This window comes from Kalmanozyma brasiliensis (assembly GCF_000497045.1).
Source record: "Kalmanozyma brasiliensis GHG001 unplaced genomic scaffold PSEUBRA_SCAF2, whole genome shotgun sequence".
Taxonomy (NCBI): domain Eukaryota; kingdom Fungi; phylum Basidiomycota; class Ustilaginomycetes; order Ustilaginales; genus Kalmanozyma; species Kalmanozyma brasiliensis.
This window is the reverse complement of record NW_015961959.1, coordinates 917,850-935,079: the sequence shown is the minus strand read 5'-3', so window position 1 is coordinate 935,079 and position 17,230 is coordinate 917,850. Positions and strand designations below refer to the sequence as shown.

Below are 17,230 nucleotides of genomic sequence, written 5' to 3'. Positions count from 1 at the left end.
CGCGAGAGACGCAGAGGGAGTGGGAGAGAAGGCGAGCACCTCGGCTGATTTTGTGCGGCTGAGCTTGATCCGCGTCCCTAACAATTTTAGCTCGATTTTCTGGCCACATTTTCCAGTCTGAATTTCAGTCTCTTATTTTTTTGGTGCGAAAATATGTGTTGCGCACGCTGTGAGATGACGGAGCCGAGGTCAAAGCATTTCGAGCTGCTGTGCCTTCTGGACCCTTGAAAAAGACTTGTTTTACGCCTCTTGCTTCTTCCCACCCCCATCCAAGCCTTCGAGATCCGTCAAGCGAAGATGACAGCGATACGAATCGTTCACCCCGCTCCTGACGTCAAACGAGGCGTGCAGTACTGGGAAGGTGTCGAGGCCAGCGTCGATGGCGTCCTCGGTGGATTCGGTCACGTCTCGAGAGTCGAATCGTTAGGCTCGCGCTCTTTCCTCCTGAGCGTACTCCCGCACCTCTCCTTCTGCGCTCCGGCATCGTCCAATGTATCATCGTCGCAATGGAAACAAGACAGGGTTGCGGAGCGAGGCGGAAAAGGCAAAGCACGCACGCGGGCTCTCGACTGCGGTGCAGGTGTCGGAAGGGTGACGCAATACAGTCTCCTCCCCATCTTTGACGAAGTGCACATGGTCGAGCCCGTCGCTAAGTTTCTTCTAGAGGCAAAGAAGCAGTCGATGTCGTGGCCTCAGATCCAAACACCACCGAGCAAGTCGCCTTTCAAAGCACGCAAGGCGGTTCACTACCATTGCTCGACGCTGCAAGACATGGATCCAAGTCGACCGTACACTTCTGCACCGCGCGTGGGTGACGGCGATATCCGGCCCACAGTCTCCATCGACGACGAGCCTTCCTCACAGCAAGACACCGCCACGAAAGAGGCGGCATCATCAGAACAGGACGGCGTAGCAGGATCGACAGCAGAGCCCATGACTTTCGACCTGGTCTGGGCACAATGGTGTCTGCAGCATCTTTCGGACCGAGACTTGATAGCCTTCCTTCAGCGATCAAAGGCGGCGCTCAAGCAAGGCGGTATCATTGGTGTCAAGGAGAACGTCTGCAGCGAAGAGGCAGATGGCAACGAACGAGTCTGGTACGACGACGAGGATCACAGCATCACGCGATCGACAAAGGCGTACGAGCGCGTCTTCAAGGAAGCAGGACTCGAGATTGTCAAGTGCGAGATCCAATTCGGCATGCCCGCCGAGCTGTTTGTTGTCAAAATGTGGGCATTGCGTTAGAGCACGAATCATCCCGACGGATCTGCAATCATACCAAAGGCACCGACAAGAAGGACTTTGGCCCCAGAAAGTTTTAGGACACACAGTCATTGAGGTGAACGGAATACGATTCGGACTCGTAAGCACGAGCCCGCGGGTATGTGTTTTGAGCGATGAACTGTGCTAGTTCGCAGACTTGCGAATCTTGTCGAGCATCACCTCCATCCTGGCTCCCAGGTTCGGCTGTCCTCTTGCTTGACCGGTACGACTGCCGCTGGCTTTGTTCCACATCTTGTTCTTCTTGAGACGCTCCTGCTCCTTCTCCTCTTTGCTCCTGGTGTCTCGTATCCTCTCTGGCTCTTGATTTGAAGGAGCTTGTGCTTTTGGCAACGGATGTGGCAACGGCTTCTTGCCCCTTGCTTTGCCCGTCGGCTTTCGTGGTCGCAGATCCTGCTTGCTTCCGGACAGCGCCAGATCCAGTTCCGCACCGTCATTGTCTCCTGCTCCGTTCTCCGGTGCAAATCGACCCTGATCTGTTGGTAACGAGAAGGGCAGACTCGAGTTGTTCTCTGCAGCTGCTCTCTTTTGCGCTGCGCTTCCTCGCTGTCCTAATGGCGCAGCATTCGAGCTTGTGCCGCTCCCTGATGCCGCCTTGTCCTGCTTGATCTGCTTGTAGTACTCCTTCTTGACCTTGGCCTTGTGGATGAGTTCGGCCTTGATGCGCTTCTGCTTGCCCAAGTAGGCTCCATCGGGAAGATGTTTAGGTCCCACTTGGAAGCCACCCGACTTCTTGCCGTTGGAAGGTGTCGCCGATGTGCGGTGCTTGACAAGCTGCCTCTTGGTCAGCTTTTCTGGCGCCATTCTGCCAAACAGTGTGTCGTTGCGTATTCGACGCTTAGAAGGTGATGGTGAAGCCGAGGAAAGAGAAAAACCACCAAAAAGCTGCAGTTGCGAATTTGGCCGCGGAGTGGAGTGACAGCTGAGAAACCTAAAAAAGCCCGAAACGAAGTTTTCAGCGTGGGACCCTGTCTTTTGTCAATCACCACTCACTTCTTCTCGTTTCGCCATCACATCACACCAACCCTATTCGTCAATAGCCACAAGCTCAGCCCGTGTTACCATCATGGGAAAGTCAACAAAAGACAAGCGCGACATCTACTACCGCCAGGGCAAGTCCGAAGGCTACCGAGCTCGATCAGCATACAAGCTTCTCCACCTTAATGAGCAGTACGGCTTCTTGGGCGGCGCAGAAGGGTATGCACTCGATGCCGCCGAAGGATCGTCCTCATCCTCTTCATCAGCATCTGCAAACCAGCTCGACTCGTCCTCTCAGAAGCGCTTTCCGACGCCGACGAGAGTGGTCGACCTATGCGCTGCACCCGGATCCTGGTCGCAGGTCCTCTCTCGGCGTCTCGCCTCCGTCCCCGGCTCCCATCTCGTCGCTGTCGACCTGCAGGCCATGGCACCACTCCCTGGCGTCACACAGATCATCGGCGACATTACTACTCCAGCCACGGCAGACGCGGTCAGCGTGGCCCTTTCCGACGGACCTTCACCCGATGCAAAGGGCAAAGGCAAAGCCCGAGCCCAACTCATCGTCTGCGACGGTGCACCAGACGTGACAGGTCTCCACGACCTTGACGAGTACCTTCAATCACAGCTCCTGCTCGCTGCGACGCAGATTACCTTCCGACTTCTCGAGGTGGGCGGCACGTTCGTCGCCAAGATCTTCACGCAGCATCCGCAGGCCGGGTTGGGAGCCTCGCTGGGCAACATGGATCTCAAGGGTGCCAGACCAGCGACGTCGGGTGCACTGCTGGCGGATCAGCTCAGGACCTTCTTCGACAAGGTAGACATTGCTAAGCCCAGAAGCTCAAGGTTGGGTAGTGTCGAGCATTTCTTAGTGTGCTTGGGATTCAGGCCTCCGCAGGGCTTGCCGGCTGGGATTGTGGGGAGCCTGGCGGAACTACCATCAGTAGCGGACGGGACAGATACTAGGATAGAGGACGAGGCGAGGGAGGACCTCGTTCGATACGCTCAGAAGCTCAGGTCACAGCTTGAGCGTCCTGACGCTTTTCACGGGCTCACACAATCGACGACGAAGGAGCTTTCAGCAACACTGCCATTCGTAGCATACGGCGATCTTAGCGGCTTCGACCAGTAGGCTTTGCATTGCAATCTATCGCAGACGGAGTTCGGTCATTGATATCTCGTCTGCAAATCCCAGTATTCCTGAACGTGGCCGTGCGTTAGGGGTTCTCCCAGTCATTGGCCTTCTTCTCGGACCAGAACTCGCCCGGCTTGGCGCCGACCTCTTGTAACGCCAGCAACACGGGCGTCTCTGCGCCCTGGTCGAGCGTCTTATACCCTTTACCCTTGGTCATGTCAGTGTTGACGTAACCGGGACAGCACGATACGACAAACACATTCTTGCCCTGCTGTTCGTACTCCTTTGCCAGGGCCCTCGTGTACGCAATGACACCGCTCTTGCTCGTAGCGTACGCGGCGCCCTTCCAGCCCTTTTCCTTCCAGCTTCCATCTGCTACGACGTCCTGGAACTCTTGCATGAGGTCATCTACATCCTTGATGCTCTTCGACTCGCGGAAGCGATCGCGGACATTGTCGCCAAAGTTCTTGAGCACTCCCGTCAGCGAGGCGATGTTGACGATGCGACCGCCGTCCTTGACCTTGATGTTCTGGATCATATCCTGCACGGCGTAGTAGTTGGTCCGCACCGTCTGCTTGGCAACGTTGCCGTCAAAGCCGTCCATCGCAATGCCGGCGTTGTTGATCAGGATGTCGACGCCAGACTGCAGCTCAGAGCCGAGCTTGACGATCGAATCGTGCGACGTGGTGTCCAGCTGTCGGACTTCGATGGAGACCTTATCCAGGATGTCACTGGCAAGCTCGGACTGGAGCGACTTTTTAGCGTCCTCTCCCTTTGAGACATCGCGCGAGCCAAGGTAGATGGTGAGCTTGTCCGAGGTGGACTTGGAGAGTGGCGAAGAGGGGTACTCGTTGGCCAGGCGGCGGACGATGCCGTACCCCAAGCCGCGGTTGCCTCCGGAAACGAGAGCGGTGACCATCTTTGCGAAAGATCCTGCGAATAATCTGGGAATGATGGTGTGCTGGAAGGAGTCAACGAGCAAGGGAGAACTTATAAGTCTTCTGCGCGCTGACTGTTTGCCGCTCAGGTGAGAAGATGATGATCTTAGCCGCGCGAGGAGGAGTGTGTGGAGGTTGACTGGCTCGGCTATTTGATTTCCTGCAAGTGCACAGCCGAAATGGCTCAGTCGAGTGAAGGATTCAGCTTTGGATCATCGTGGTCGGTGCGCAGCTTCACCTCCTGCACAACACTTCATCTTCGTCGTCTCTTCCTTCCATTCTATCGTCCCTTCTTCACACCAGCCATCGACAGCCTCAAGTCCTCCGCAACACGTCGTCAGCAATGACTGCGCCTTTCAGAGCCACAATGGGGCTGCGCATCGCTGCAGAGGCGCTGGTCCGTCCCAGCACCAACTCTGCAAGTTCCATTCGCTACTCCTCTTCAGGACTGGCGGCGTCTGGCTCGAGGCTGCTGTCCACTACTGTCGTCACCTCGACTCGTCGTATAGAGGTCGCTGAACAGTCTCTAAAGACATTCCATGTCCAAGCTCGTGGCCTGTCACGATCCACCCCTATTCGACGAGACCAGCTGTCACCAGAAGCACTACGCAAGCAGATCGAAGATCAGCTCTTTCGACGCGTCGGTCAAGTCGGCCAGCCACAGTATCGACAACCCGCCCAATATCAGCGCTTTGGTGGCGGCGGCGGTGGAGGCGGTGGTCGCGGAGGGGGATCCTTCTTCTCCCGACGCCCTCAAACGCTCGTCCTCCTTGCTCTCGGCGGAGGCGGCATCTACTACGTCTTCCATCTCGAGCAGGTTCCTGAAACAGGTCGATGGCGATTCATCGACGTCAGCCCAGCACAAGAGCATCAGATGGGCCAAGAGACCTTCCAACAGACCCTGGCCGAGTATCGCGGTCGCATCCTGCCCGCCTCGCATCCGGATTCGAAACAGGTGCGCTCCGTTGCCAGTCGTATCGTCGCAGCGCTCGACAAGGCGGTTGACGGACAAAACCAGCCGCAGCACACTAAGGGCGATTCCAGCATGACGCACCACTCGCATGGTGAAGAAGGCGGTATCTCGTACGGTTCCCACTCTTCCGGCGGTAGTGGTGCACAGTCAACGAGCTTCGGCCAGGCGAGTGCTGACCCATCTCAACCCGCCACCAAATGGGAAGTCTTTGTGATCGACGATCGCAAGCAGAAGAACGCCTTCGTGCTTCCCGGAGGCAAGATCTTTGTCTTCACCGGCATCCTGCCCGTGTGCGCCAACTCGGACGGCCTAGCTACGGTCCTCGGTCACGAGGTCGCCCACCAAGTCGCGCGGCATTCCGCCGAAAAGGTGTCGGGCTACAAGGTCCTCGTCGCCGGCTCGTTCCTGTTGGACGCATTCGGACTGGACATCGGGCTGAGCAGAACGCTCTTGACGCTGCTCCTATCGCTACCCAACTCGAGAAAGACCGAGCTGGAGGCGGACTATCTGGGACTGAGGATCATGAGTCGGGCCTGCTTCGATCCGAGAGAGGCCAGTCGGCTCTGGACCAGGATGAGCGAGAGTGAGGGTGGGGGAGGTGGAGGTGTGTTGGATAGCGCACAAGCGCTGCTGTCGACTCATCCCGTGTCAAGTCAGAGGATCAAGAACATGGAAAAGTGGTTGCCGGAGGCGATGAGTACGAGGGAGGCGAGCGACTGTCCGGCGCCGGAGACGGTGGCTGGGTTCCGAGGTGCGAGCGGGCTGGGTCAGAGATCCTTCTCGCCCTTCTGAGGGGTCACATCCGATCAGGATTCCGAGCAATGGTCACCACTTATCACACACAGAAAGCCCGATGAGATGAATGCTGCTTTCTATTGCTGTTCCTACTGAGACGTCTTCTGCAAGTTGACACGCCACGCGCTCGGCGGCAGCGCCTGCAGCTTCCTACAAGCCGGAAGAATGTACGTCACCAACAACACCGTCCCCACCACAACGCACAGCGTCGATGTCCAATAGTACCCGTCGCGCTCGATGACGCACACGCCGCCCGCTGCGGAACACGCCGCCTTGCCCAGATCCGAGGTGCATTCATCGCCTCCAATGCCCTTGGACGCGGTCGCCCAGAGCTTGGCGATCTCGGGATCTCTGAGCAGCGACCCACTCGACGGCGGCTGGCAGCTCGAGATGGTGAAAAGGTCGACGGCTTTCAGCACAAAGTAGCGCGGCCACGTGCCACCCAGGTTGGAGACGGTGTTGAGCAGCGTCATGTAGGTTCCGCCGATGAGGGGGTCTGCGATCTGAGTGTGGAATGCGGAGATGCCGACAAACTGGACGGTGGACGCAAAGCTACCCGCGACAGTGCTGGCGATGACGACGAAGAAGTAGCCCGTTCCGATGGGTGCTTTGGGCATGCCGTGCACGATGGCCATCGACAACACGGCAAAGCCGAGACGGAAGAAGAAGGCGACCACCCACGGCTGCAACGCCCGCTCTCCTTTGCTCCACCGCGCAGCCAGATAGCCGAAGATGAGCTGGAAGGGGAAGTCGATCAGAACGGCCAACGCAAGGTCCTCCTTGCCAAAGCCCTTCTCGACCAGCTTGAGACCTGTCACTGCTTCGTTGGCCTGGAAACCGATCTTGGCGACAAAGTGGATCAGGATGAAGGTCTGCACGTGCTTGAGGCGGCAGATGCGCCACATGATCGAGTAGACCTGCTTGACGTCCATGTCCGGCGCCTCGTCCGACTCCTCGTCCTCCTTCTTGAACACCACGAGCCACGCGGTCACCAACAAGAAGCCCACCGCCCAGAACCGCATGTACGCCGAGAGCGACAGCAGCGGATACTCGAGCGGTGTCGATCGGAAGTACTTGTTGCTGAACTCGACCGAGTTGAAGGCGAGAAACACGGTGAAGCTGAGAAAGTAGCCCGAGTTGAGACCCACCGTCTGCGCCGTGCTAGCATACGACAGATTCTCCTGCGAAAGCAACGTCAGCGCCCAGCCGTCGACAGCAATATCTTGGGTCGCAGCAAACAGGATGAGCACGAAGAAGATGAGAGTGATGAGCTTGACGTTAGGCAGGTCGGCGAGGAGAAGTTGGTCGACGTTGCTGGAGAGGTACCAGAACATGACGCCGACCACAGCCTGGATGGGTACAATCCAGCTTTTGCGCCGCCCGAGCGAGATCGTGCCGAAGAGCGGGAGTTGCAGCTCGTTGACAAAGGTGGAGTCGACGATGGGGCTCCAGAAGAGCTTGAGCGAGTAGGGGTAGGTGCAGAGCATGAAGAAGCCGATGTCGCCGTAGCTGAGCTTGGACTTGAGCAGGAAGGGCATGGTGCCGAATGCGAGTCCTACTGGTACGCCTTGCAAGAGGTAGAGCACCACGAGCAGGATCATGGCCTTTTGATCTTGCGGCGAGAGATCCATGAATCCGGACGCTTCCGACTTGGTCTGCTCCGCGGTGACGGAGACTCCGCTTTTGCCGTCGACGGACGTGGTTGTAGGATTGAGCACTGCATCCTTGCCTGTTGCAGCCACGACGCCGCTCGCATCCGAGTCGTTCGACGTTTCGAGCAGGTCGGACCTCTCCACGGCTTCTGAGCTAGGGGTGCCATTGAGCAGAGCCGCTGTGGGTCGTTGACGGAGGTTGCCTTTGGACGGCGTCGACGACGAGCTCTTGGCTCCTTTTGATGTCGCCATGCTGAGCAGCCTAGATGGTGGTCGGGAGAGAGACAGAGGCTCACACCAAAGTTTGAGGTGATTACTAAAAGTTGGGTGCATGACACACATTCTTACTGCGGAGAAGTCGAGCTTTGCTGGCTCCCTCGCGTGTCGCAACCCGCGGCGTTCCACGTCGCTGTTTCTTCCAAAGCAACAGGTGCGAATGTTCAAAATTGTTACATCGAAGGCAACGCCTGTGTCTGAATAAGTAATTCCGATTTTTTGGGGTCTAACAAGCTTGAGAAACTCCCTTCGGCCCATTCGAGCGCTTATCTCCAAGCTTTTGCCGAGCAGCCGTGTCGATAAGAAGAGGGTCGGCTATCAAGTTTTGATAGGACAGATAGCGAAGTTTTCTTCTTGCCGCAATCTTCCCGCGGGTGGATCCTGCTTTGCCTTTTTGCCTCTGCATGCGACATGAACGCCACCAACGTGAAGAGGCCGTTCGAATCGCCAGTATGGTGTGCGAGGTCATGTGCAGTCGAGCGTTCTTCAGCCTGAGCGTCGACTTCTCACTTATATTCGTACTCGGCAAAGTCGAGCTTGTCCTTCCTTTCTTCCTTTCCGACAACCCATACACCCTCATCAACCAACAAACACCATGGCTAATCCGGTGACGGGCGTCGTCGTTCTCATCCGACATGGTGACCGACAAGGCTTCTATCAGTCTCCGTCCACGTACACCGCCTCGTTAACCAACCTAACCGTACTCGGGTATCTCGAAGAGCTCAATAGCGGCGCTCAGCTACGATCCCGCTATCTCAATTCCAGTTCTTCCTCCCTCATCCAAGGCGTCGATACCACTCTGGCCGAGAACACTCAGATTGAGGTACTGGCAGATGCTGGTGGCGAAGGTGGTGTCATCGTTGAAAGTGCCAATGCCTTCATGCAGGGTCTGTTCCCCGCCTTCGCCGAGAACATCACCCTTGCCAACGGCACCACCGTGTCGTGGGACAACCGCGCACAGCTCATCCCTGTGCAGACCATCGAGCCAGAGCAGTCCTTCGTGATGGAGCCATGGACTATGTGTGACAAGTTTGACGACTTCACCAACGGTTGGTACCAGAGCAGTGACTTCAAAGCCAAAAGCGCCGAGGCTCAGCCCTTCTACGACTCGATCCCCTCCTCTGTCATCGGCAACCGCAACAAGACGCTTGTCAACGCCTGGAACGTCTTTGACTATCTCAACGTCGAAAAGATTCACGACGCCGTGCTGGCTCCGCAGATCACCGATGAGATGCTTTCCAATGCCTTGACGTGGGCTGAGTATCACGAGGCTGGTCTCTTTGGACAAGCAAGCCCTGAATCCCTGGGCAGCATCGCCGGTCGAGGGATGCTCAATCCGCTCACCGAAGCCATCAACCGCGTGGCCAACTCTTCCGACCCGCTCAAGGTCTCGGTGCTCGCGGCGTCGTACAAGCCCTTCTTTTCGCTGTTCAGCCTCTTCCAGATGCCCGAATTGCAGGGCAAGCTGGTTGATTACGCTTCAGCTATGGTCTTTGAGGTACGCCAGGACAAGTCGATGCAGATCTTCTTCCGTAATGGATCGTATGGCGATCTGGCGCAGTACAAGATCCTCGATTCAGACTCGCTTCCTGTCCAGACCTTCTTCGACCACTACAACCCGATCAAGCTCGAGACGGTGGCCGACTGGTGCAATGCGTGTGGCGAGACGGAAGCACGAGGATGTGCGGCACTCAACGCCCTCAATGGTACCGGTAGCGGCAACAAGTATGCCGATGTCACTTCGACCACTGGCAAGCACCAGGTGTCGCCGGTGACAGCCGGTCTGATCGGCGCCATGGTCAGTCTTGCTCTGGCTGCTGTGATCGCCGTCGCTCTTGGTTTCACCATCAAGAAGCGCTCCAAGTCGAGATATCCCGGACTTCAGCCCTTGCGCGGAACAGGGTCCGCAAGCACCGTGAATCACCGGGATAATAGTGTCGAGCTGCACTCCAACGCTGACTCACACCGCAAAGAATCGTGGAGAGCATGATGGATCGATGTGATGAACCTCTTTTTCCGCTTGCCGTATCTCGCGTGCGCCTGGGACTGTTCGCCATGGTGTCTGTGCAGACTCCGACGATGAGTGAGAGCCCGTTTGGTGTGTTGACAAGGTCGAGGGAAATTTCGGAACCCGGCTTGCTTGGTGACCCGTGCGTGCTGAGTAAAAAGTGTTGTGCTTCCCTCCACCTTCTGCCGCCATCCTCTTTGCCGCTCTACATCAAGCAACGTCGTTGACCCTCGCTTATCAGTCGCAGCTAGGCCTCCATATCAACCATGTCACTTCTCAAAACTTTCGGCCAAGCGCTGCAGCGCTCGGTCGAAGTAGCTCGAGACGAGACCGCCAAGAGTAAGTTGCGCACACCTCTACCTCTCGAGCATCCGATCGCACACTGACATCCACGTCCATCTCGTCTACTTCTGCTCACAGTGATGCGCATGGAGATCTCGCCGACGTCAAAGAACCAAGGCGCACTTCTCATCTACGCCTTGACCCAGCCTGCGCATCTCTCCAACTTCGCAACCGGATCCGACTCGGACATTGGTGGACTATCGCAATGTCGACTTGGCCTTGACGAGTCGTCGCGTGGCCGCTTCTACGGCACGCTGTCGTCGCAAGTGCCGAGGGGAGGAAAGATCGAGAAGAGTGGATACGCAGGCTTCCGCAACCGTAACCGACCCACGCTCTTTGGGAATCAGTGCTGGGACACGACGGTACACCCCTACCTGGCTCTGCGAGTGAGGAACAAGCTCGCTAGGAAGCCGGTAGCGAGCGCAGAGAAGAGCGACAAGGCGGGAGGGCAGACGGGAAGTGGATTGCGGGCGGCTCTTCATGCAAGCGATCCTTCCGGTCCGGCTGCAAGTCGCGCCATCCACGCGCTTGGGCTGGGCAGGAAGGAGCTACCCGGACCCAAATTCTTTGTCAACGTCCAGACCGACGGACCTGTCACCAGTGACTTGTTTCAGCACCGACTCTATCTCGACGAAAACAAGGGCTCAGAATGGCAAACTGTAGTGGTAAGTCCGCGCTCGTGTTCCCGCAACAGCACCAGAGCCGGCGAAGATGCTGACACTTTCCGCCTCGTCCGTTTCCAGATTCCATTCGACGACTTTGTGCTCACCAACACGGGCCAAGTGGCCAACTCGCAAGTCTCGATGATGCGCGAAAAGATCCGCACGGTCGGTATTTCAGCCGTGCTCGATGTGCCAGTTCCCCCGTCCGCATCCAAGCCGCCTACCAAGGATGCGCCACCGTCTGCACTCTCTCGCGGCTCGCGCTCGTCAGAGGCAGAAGAGGACGACTGGGCCGTCGATGGCGATCTTCGAGGTGATAGCGACGAGAGCGAGGCGGTACGAGGAAGCAAGAGGGGAGCGACGTTCAATTTTGACTTGGGACTGGAAAGCGTCTATGCGGTGGGCGAGCTGGAGGAATTGGAGGGCGCGTTCCAGCAGTAGCATCTTCTCTTTGCCATTAAAGGTTGTTGAGACGCTCTTGTCAAGTCATGGAAGCTGCTTCATCAGATGAGGTTGCGCTGCGCAAAGTGTGTGAAGCGTCTCGGTTTAGCTCCCGTCTAAGCTCTTGCTCAGGCGAAGACCCTGAGCTAAAGTGTACGTGAATGATCCACCGCCAAGCACATGCCATTCAGCCGACCCCGCATTGTTTGCCTGACATCCTCAACCGAAGTCCAGTGCAAGGGTGCGGAAGGGGGACTCGGGGGACGGCAACCATATAGACCGAGCGCGGGGTGTGCTGAGCCTGTTGACCGGCAAGAAGCAGCGAGTCGAGCAAAAGGATTTCCGCTCAGTCAGGGTGCGGACCGGGGATCTCTGCAGATTACCGGTGTGTGTGCCGTAAATTTGAGAAGAAAGCCGGGGAAGAGGGAGAGGAGCACGGCCAATTCAACGCGCCGTGGCAGTCAACGGTGTGGAGAAGCTTTGGCGGCCGTGCGCACAGCAGACAACGTCCTCGAGCGAGCATCTCACAAGCCGCACACCGGTCAGCTACTTAACCAGCACCTCTCATCGCTGTACTGCAACGACAGGCCCGCTTTCGAAACCCCATCAATCTTTGCCAGGAAGCAATAACGACAAGATGGCCATCGACCCTTTCAAGCCCATCTTTCTGTCCGCCGACAACGCCGACCTCAAGGTCTCGGTGATCCCCTACGGCCTGACCTTCCACAGCTTCTCCACCGAGGAGGGCGAGGACTTCATCGGCGGGCCAGAGGACCCCAAGGACCACCAGGCGCGTGGACGCAAATTCCTCAACCCCATCATCGGGCGCTACTGCAACCGTCTCCCCGCGGGCAAGCTCGAGTACAAGTCTGCCAACGGCAAAGTCACCCACATCGACCTCCCGGAGTTCAGCGCGCCCGGTGTAGTGCTGCACGGCGGTCCGGAGAGCGACAAGGAGAACAAGGTGGACAGCATCGTGCAGCACGGACCCTTCGACAAGTGCTACTGGCAGCCGGTCGACACCAAGGACAGCCAGCTGTTTGGCGACTCGGGGTTCACCTCCACCAGCAACCCCGGTGAGAAGCAAAGCAGCTTGATCTTTGCCATCGAGTCGCCTGATGGAGACTCTGGAATGCCAGGTAAGCTGCGTGTCGAGACGCTGGTCGCCGTTGTGCCCGGCACCGGACCGAATGCAGAGCTCGGCAAGTCGGCCGGCAAGTTCCTCCTCCGCTACCGAGCGGCCTTGGACAGCAACGGATCCGTTGAAGCGACGCCGTTCAACATGACCCACCACTGGGGCTTCAACCTCTCTGCCTCGAACGAGAAGGTCGGCAAAGAGGACAACGGCACGGTGTACAACCACACTTTCCAGTTGTACGCACCTGCAGGAAAGACCATCTCGCACCTCGAGCTCGACCCTGCCCAGATCGCCACGGGCGACCTCAAGCCCCTGGACGGCCCCGCTGAGTCGTTCTCCAACGCCGGCGCACAGAGCTGGGACAAGGAGGGCGGTAAGCGCATCGGCGAGGGTCTGCCCTCTGGCGGCTACGACGACTTTTATGTCTGGGGCAACGTCGAGAACATCCCTCAGTCGGATGACATCAACAAGATCGCCACCGAAGAGACCAAGCGCGTCCGCCTCACTTCGGAGGCAGCCGGCCGATCGGTCACGATGCACTCGAACCAGGCAGGTGTCCAGCTGTGGACGGCGGGCGCGCAGCCCGAACACCCCGCTGACCCAGCCCAGTCTGGTGGATCGATGAAGAAGGCGCACCGCAAAGGAGGTCTGCCGGACAGCGGCAACTTCAACGGCGCTTTCGCCGCCATCGAGTTCGGCGGGCCTCACTGCGGATTCCTCCTGCCAAGCCTGGTCGGACTGGGAGGTCAGGAAGAGATTTTGGAAAAGGGTCAGGTGTACGACCACTGGGTCGTTGCTGAGGCCTGGCGCAAGTAGAAGCGACTGTAGAGGATCAAGAAGGAATGCAATCGACACACTCGTTCATGGATCTCCCGATTTGTGCGCCACATGACGACGATGTGACGTTCAGTGTGAGTCTCGACCCTGCGTGAGACGCGGGGCTAGGCAATGTCTTGTGCCGCGAAGCTTATCCTCGATAAAAGGTGGCGCGGGACCCTTAGCAAGACACCGTCTTGTGACGTGAAGGTGATGCCATGCCACGAGTGACCCCACAGATCTGGCAGGGCCTCAGACAGCGGGGGAACGGAAGATGCCCGGCCGCGCAAAAAACCCCTATGCAGGGACTCGACGGATGCGGCAGGAGCCTCTCTGCGTTCCCACGGAGCCAGACGTCACATTTGGTCCCTTCACACGCTTCTCAGGTGTCTTTGGCGCACCGCAGGTCCTTGCGGCGATCAAGAAGGCGACACGCGAGAAGAAGCAATTGGCGTGACAGGTGTCGCTATTCCTGCCATGGTGAACCATTCCCACCGATTGCCACCCAAAAACACGGGAAATGAAAGCCCGATCAGTCGTCAAGCTGAAACACGAGCAGTCCCACGGGTCATGATGGTCTATATTGGGAGACGGGGTAACAGTCTATCCGCCGTCTGAGACGCCCAACGGCTAGATTCTTCAAGCCACAAAGAAAGAATAAGCTCATGCTTACCTGATGAGGTCTTGATCAAGAACAGGGAGCAACCATCATCTACGATGCATCGTTGGCTGGGCGACAGACAGGTCGGAGTCGGAGTTGGAAAGCGACAGGTGCCGACATGGAGCTAAATTGCCTGAAAAGGGAAATTGCCAGCGGATCATCACCCTGATCGACCGAGCGGCAACTTTCGCAGAGGCAAGACATTTTTAGCGCTTGTCTCGCTCTGCCTTCTCCTCTCCTTCTGTGCTGCCCGACGTCTGTCGAAAATGATCCCGCGCACCCGAGGCGCTCGCTTGACACGTCGTGCAGTGCCTTCTACAGCGCCGCCCGCTCGCTAGCGTCTTTTCGATGAGCAATGGCCGGCGGCTATCGTATTCGTTTCACCAGCTCTCCCTCGATGGTGTCTCGCACTCAAATCCCGTGGTTGACTCTGTGTCTACCGTGGGAGAGCTCCCTTCCGGAGTCCAGAATCGGTCGCGATCCTGTCTCGAAGCAAAGCTTCCCACGCTTTCGCCTGACAAAAGAGAGACAGAAGCGATTCTTCTAACAGTGGCTTGGTGCAGGTCGCCGTTGCAAGGTGCAATTGCCGCCACCCTGTGCGCCTTCCGCATGTTTTGTCGATGCTACGGGGTGAGAAGCTGCCAGCGGCGTCGAACGTCGATGCAAGTTCTGCGGCAGCTGATGAGCGCTTTGACAGGTGTGCAGAGTGTCGTGATGCATGCCAAGATGTGATCTCAGAAAATTACTGCGCGAGTGCACAATACGACAGCGCAGCATGATACCGAGGATTTCACCTCGACCCACCGCATCGAAGCTTCTTTGTGGCTCCGACTTCACACAGCACAGAGACCGGAAGCTAGCGTTGCAGATGAAGCATCTGCGCTGTCAAGGAAGACAGCAGACGGAGAGAGGGTGACAAGCGCGTGTGTGCTGCAGTGACAGTTCATGCGCCGCAGCCCTTCTGCAGCTCCGCCGAGCCTTCCGAAGCGCTCGCCGAGCCGCAGCGCTTTTCGTATATCTTGACCATCTTCGCACCCCCTCCTCATCCCTTCAACTCGCACATCCCTCACCCATACCCTCGACGCTCACACACACCCCTTGCTTTCCATCCACCACCACCATACCAACCTCTCCCCTCACATACCCTAGGTCGCGATAGCTTTGATAGCATCCAACCTATCCCCCCATAAAGCACTCTTCTCCCCCTCTTCGTCCCTACATTGCTCCACGGTAGTCCTCTAGTCTTGACAGACAATACCATCGTTCAGCCACTCTTTCTTTGTATCGACTACTGTAGCAACATCAACACCACCCATCTCTCCACTACCGCGTATACATTGCGTTGCCCTTTCGCCCATCATGCTCGTTATCAACCACAAGCTCATCATGCTGGCCGTTCTGGTGCTGGCCATCTTCCTGGCTGTCGCTGAATCGGCCGAGGCTGCCTCCACAAAGCACTGCCGTGCCCTCAAGAAGAAGAAGCACCGCAAGCACAGGAAAGCACCCACGTCGACTCGAAAGTCGACTCCTTCGCCCCAGCCGACCACCAAGTCGACGCCCAAGTCGAGCCCAGTGCAGGCTGCCGCGCCGAAGGTCACCTCGTCCGCCGCCTCCACTCCCAAGGCTACCAGCTCCAAGGCGGCGGCTCCATCCAGTTCTGCTGCGCCTGTCACCGCGGCTCCCTCCAACATCACCGTCACCGGTTTCTCCCCTCCTCACGGCAAGGCCGGTGTTGCGGGCGGCAACTCGCTCAAGTGGCTGTCCGGTGCCGTCGGGTGGTACTACGACTGGACTCCTACGCCCGACAACCCGAACATCGGCAACGGTCTCGCTGTTCCCATGCTGTGGGGTCTCGGACGTGTCAACCACGACGACGACGTTGCTCGACTGAATGAGTTCAAGACCGTCAAGCCCGGATCGGCCCCTTTCGTGATGGGCTTCAATGAGCCCGATTTCACCGGTGGTGGATCGTCCGGCACGATCCCCATCGCCGACGCTGCCGCCGGATGGGAGCAGTACCTTGCACCGCACAAAGCCGCCGGTGCCAAGCTCATCTCCCCCTCCATGGCCATGCAGCAATCGGAAACCTGGCTCGCTCCCTTCCTCAAGGCCGTCAAGACCCAGCCCGACATCATCGCCGTCCACATCTTCAAGGACAACATGGACGGAGTCAACACGGTGCTCAACCACTTTGCGCAGTACGGAAAGCCCATGTGGATCACCGAGTTTGCCTGCATCAACTACGAGGGACCCAGCCCGGTGTACTGCGACCAGGACAAGGTCGACTCGATGCTGACGTCCATGGTGCAGCTGTTCGAGGCGGACTCGAGGGTGGCGGCGTACTCTGTCAGCGACGCCGCCAACGGTCCCTACGGTGACCTGACAACCAACCAGCAGGGTCAGAACCTCACCACCACCGGCCAGACCTACTGGGACGCCATCAAGGCCGTCAACTCGAGGAAGCAGCGCCGAAACCTTCGTCCCGCTCGCCGATAAAGATGTGCTGGTCTCATCTTTTTTTTAGATTATAGAGGTCGCCGCTCGTTCCTCCCATCTCGACGATGAGGGACGACACTCCTGGGGCCTCTTGAACCTGCTTGTTTTCCCTTGTGTCTTTCTAGCCCGCATTCCCCTCTGTATCAACTTGCTCCCTTGCCAAATCAGCCTGATGCTCTTTCGCTCGTCCTGTCCCTGCCATGTGAAACGCGAGAATTTTGTGACGGATCTTTTTGAGCCGCTTCGCTCGAGTGTCGTGAGGCTGGCAGCGTCGCTGTGGCAGCCTGTTCCGTGGTTGTCGTCGTGTGTCGTCGTGTTACATCGCACAGAGGTCGTGGACGTGGAAGATTTTGACACCATTTGCTAGCTGCTTGACGAGCGAACACAGGCACGACATTGAGCAGTTGCAAAGCTTTGTGCGGGATGTGTTTTGAACACTCAACAAAAGCATGTTGTCAATGAGTGCTGCCGTCTCCCGTGCAGCACACGTGCGGTGTTGACGAGCACAAAATCTGACCGTCAGCCCATGGTAGCGGCGGGCCCACAAGCTCACAAAGCGAAAGGCATCATGCTTCGTACAGTCCTTGTTGAGCGTACTGAAGCGAACGTTGTTGAAGTGTACATGGTTGGGCGCGTTGCCC

At 57.7% G+C, this 17,230-nt stretch overlaps 10 protein-coding genes across 10 annotated transcripts; 7 read left to right on the top strand and 3 right to left on the bottom strand.

Annotated features, from left to right (window-relative positions):
• Positions 1-297: 297 nt before the first annotated feature.
• PSEUBRA_002870 (Protein of unknown function DUF858, methyltransferase-like protein) lies at positions 298-1,245 on the top strand (the record flags this gene model as incomplete). Its single annotated transcript, XM_016437265.1, has 1 exon — positions 298-1,245. One exon carries the CDS (start codon positions 298-300, stop codon positions 1,243-1,245), a length of 948 nt encoding a protein of 315 aa, XP_016292755.1.
• Positions 1,246-1,407: 162 nt separating this feature from the next.
• PSEUBRA_002869 (rRNA processing) lies at positions 1,408-2,085 on the bottom strand (the record flags this gene model as incomplete). Its single annotated transcript, XM_016437248.1, has 1 exon — positions 1,408-2,085. The coding sequence occupies one exon, from the start codon at positions 2,083-2,085 to the stop codon at positions 1,408-1,410; it is 678 nt and encodes a 225-aa protein (XP_016292754.1).
• A 262-nt stretch (positions 2,086-2,347) lies between these two features.
• PSEUBRA_002868 (Ribosomal RNA methyltransferase FtsJ domain protein) lies at positions 2,348-3,388 on the top strand (the record flags this gene model as incomplete). Its single annotated transcript, XM_016437267.1, has 1 exon — positions 2,348-3,388. The coding sequence occupies one exon, from the start codon at positions 2,348-2,350 to the stop codon at positions 3,386-3,388; it is 1,041 nt and encodes a 346-aa protein (XP_016292753.1).
• Positions 3,389-3,473: 85 nt separating this feature from the next.
• Positions 3,474-4,310, bottom strand: PSEUBRA_002867 (Short-chain dehydrogenase/reductase SDR; the record flags this gene model as incomplete). The annotated part of the gene is made up of 1 exon (XM_016437243.1): positions 3,474-4,310. One exon carries the CDS (start codon positions 4,308-4,310, stop codon positions 3,474-3,476), a length of 837 nt encoding a protein of 278 aa, XP_016292752.1.
• A 386-nt stretch (positions 4,311-4,696) lies between these two features.
• PSEUBRA_002866 (Peptidase M48) lies at positions 4,697-6,094 on the top strand (the record flags this gene model as incomplete). Its single annotated transcript, XM_059464918.1, has 1 exon — positions 4,697-6,094. The coding sequence occupies one exon, from the start codon at positions 4,697-4,699 to the stop codon at positions 6,092-6,094; it is 1,398 nt and encodes a 465-aa protein (XP_059320716.1).
• Positions 6,095-6,186: 92 nt separating this feature from the next.
• PSEUBRA_002865 (Acetyl-coenzyme A transporter 1) lies at positions 6,187-8,001 on the bottom strand (the record flags this gene model as incomplete). The annotated part of the gene is made up of 1 exon (XM_016437254.1): positions 6,187-8,001. One exon carries the CDS (start codon positions 7,999-8,001, stop codon positions 6,187-6,189), a length of 1,815 nt encoding a protein of 604 aa, XP_016292750.1.
• Positions 8,002-8,620: 619 nt separating this feature from the next.
• Positions 8,621-10,015, top strand: PSEUBRA_002864 (Histidine phosphatase superfamily, clade-2; the record flags this gene model as incomplete). The annotated part of the gene is made up of 1 exon (XM_059464917.1): positions 8,621-10,015. One exon carries the CDS (start codon positions 8,621-8,623, stop codon positions 10,013-10,015), a length of 1,395 nt encoding a protein of 464 aa, XP_059321318.1.
• Positions 10,016-10,299: 284 nt separating this feature from the next.
• PSEUBRA_002863 (NADH:ubiquinone oxidoreductase intermediate-associated protein 30) lies at positions 10,300-11,478 on the top strand (the record flags this gene model as incomplete). Its single annotated transcript, XM_016437272.2, has 3 exons — positions 10,300-10,372; positions 10,454-11,040; positions 11,119-11,478. 3 exons carry the CDS (start codon positions 10,300-10,302, stop codon positions 11,476-11,478), a joined length of 1,020 nt encoding a protein of 339 aa, XP_016292749.2.
• A 637-nt stretch (positions 11,479-12,115) lies between these two features.
• On the top strand, positions 12,116-13,432 carry PSEUBRA_002862 (Aldose 1-/Glucose-6-phosphate 1-epimerase; the record flags this gene model as incomplete). Its single annotated transcript, XM_016437275.1, has 1 exon — positions 12,116-13,432. One exon carries the CDS (start codon positions 12,116-12,118, stop codon positions 13,430-13,432), a length of 1,317 nt encoding a protein of 438 aa, XP_016292748.1.
• A 2,020-nt stretch (positions 13,433-15,452) lies between these two features.
• On the top strand, positions 15,453-16,589 carry PSEUBRA_002861 (Glycosyl hydrolase; the record flags this gene model as incomplete). The annotated part of the gene is made up of 1 exon (XM_016437273.2): positions 15,453-16,589. The coding sequence occupies one exon, from the start codon at positions 15,453-15,455 to the stop codon at positions 16,587-16,589; it is 1,137 nt and encodes a 378-aa protein (XP_016292747.2).
• Positions 16,590-17,230: the final 641 nt, after the last annotated feature.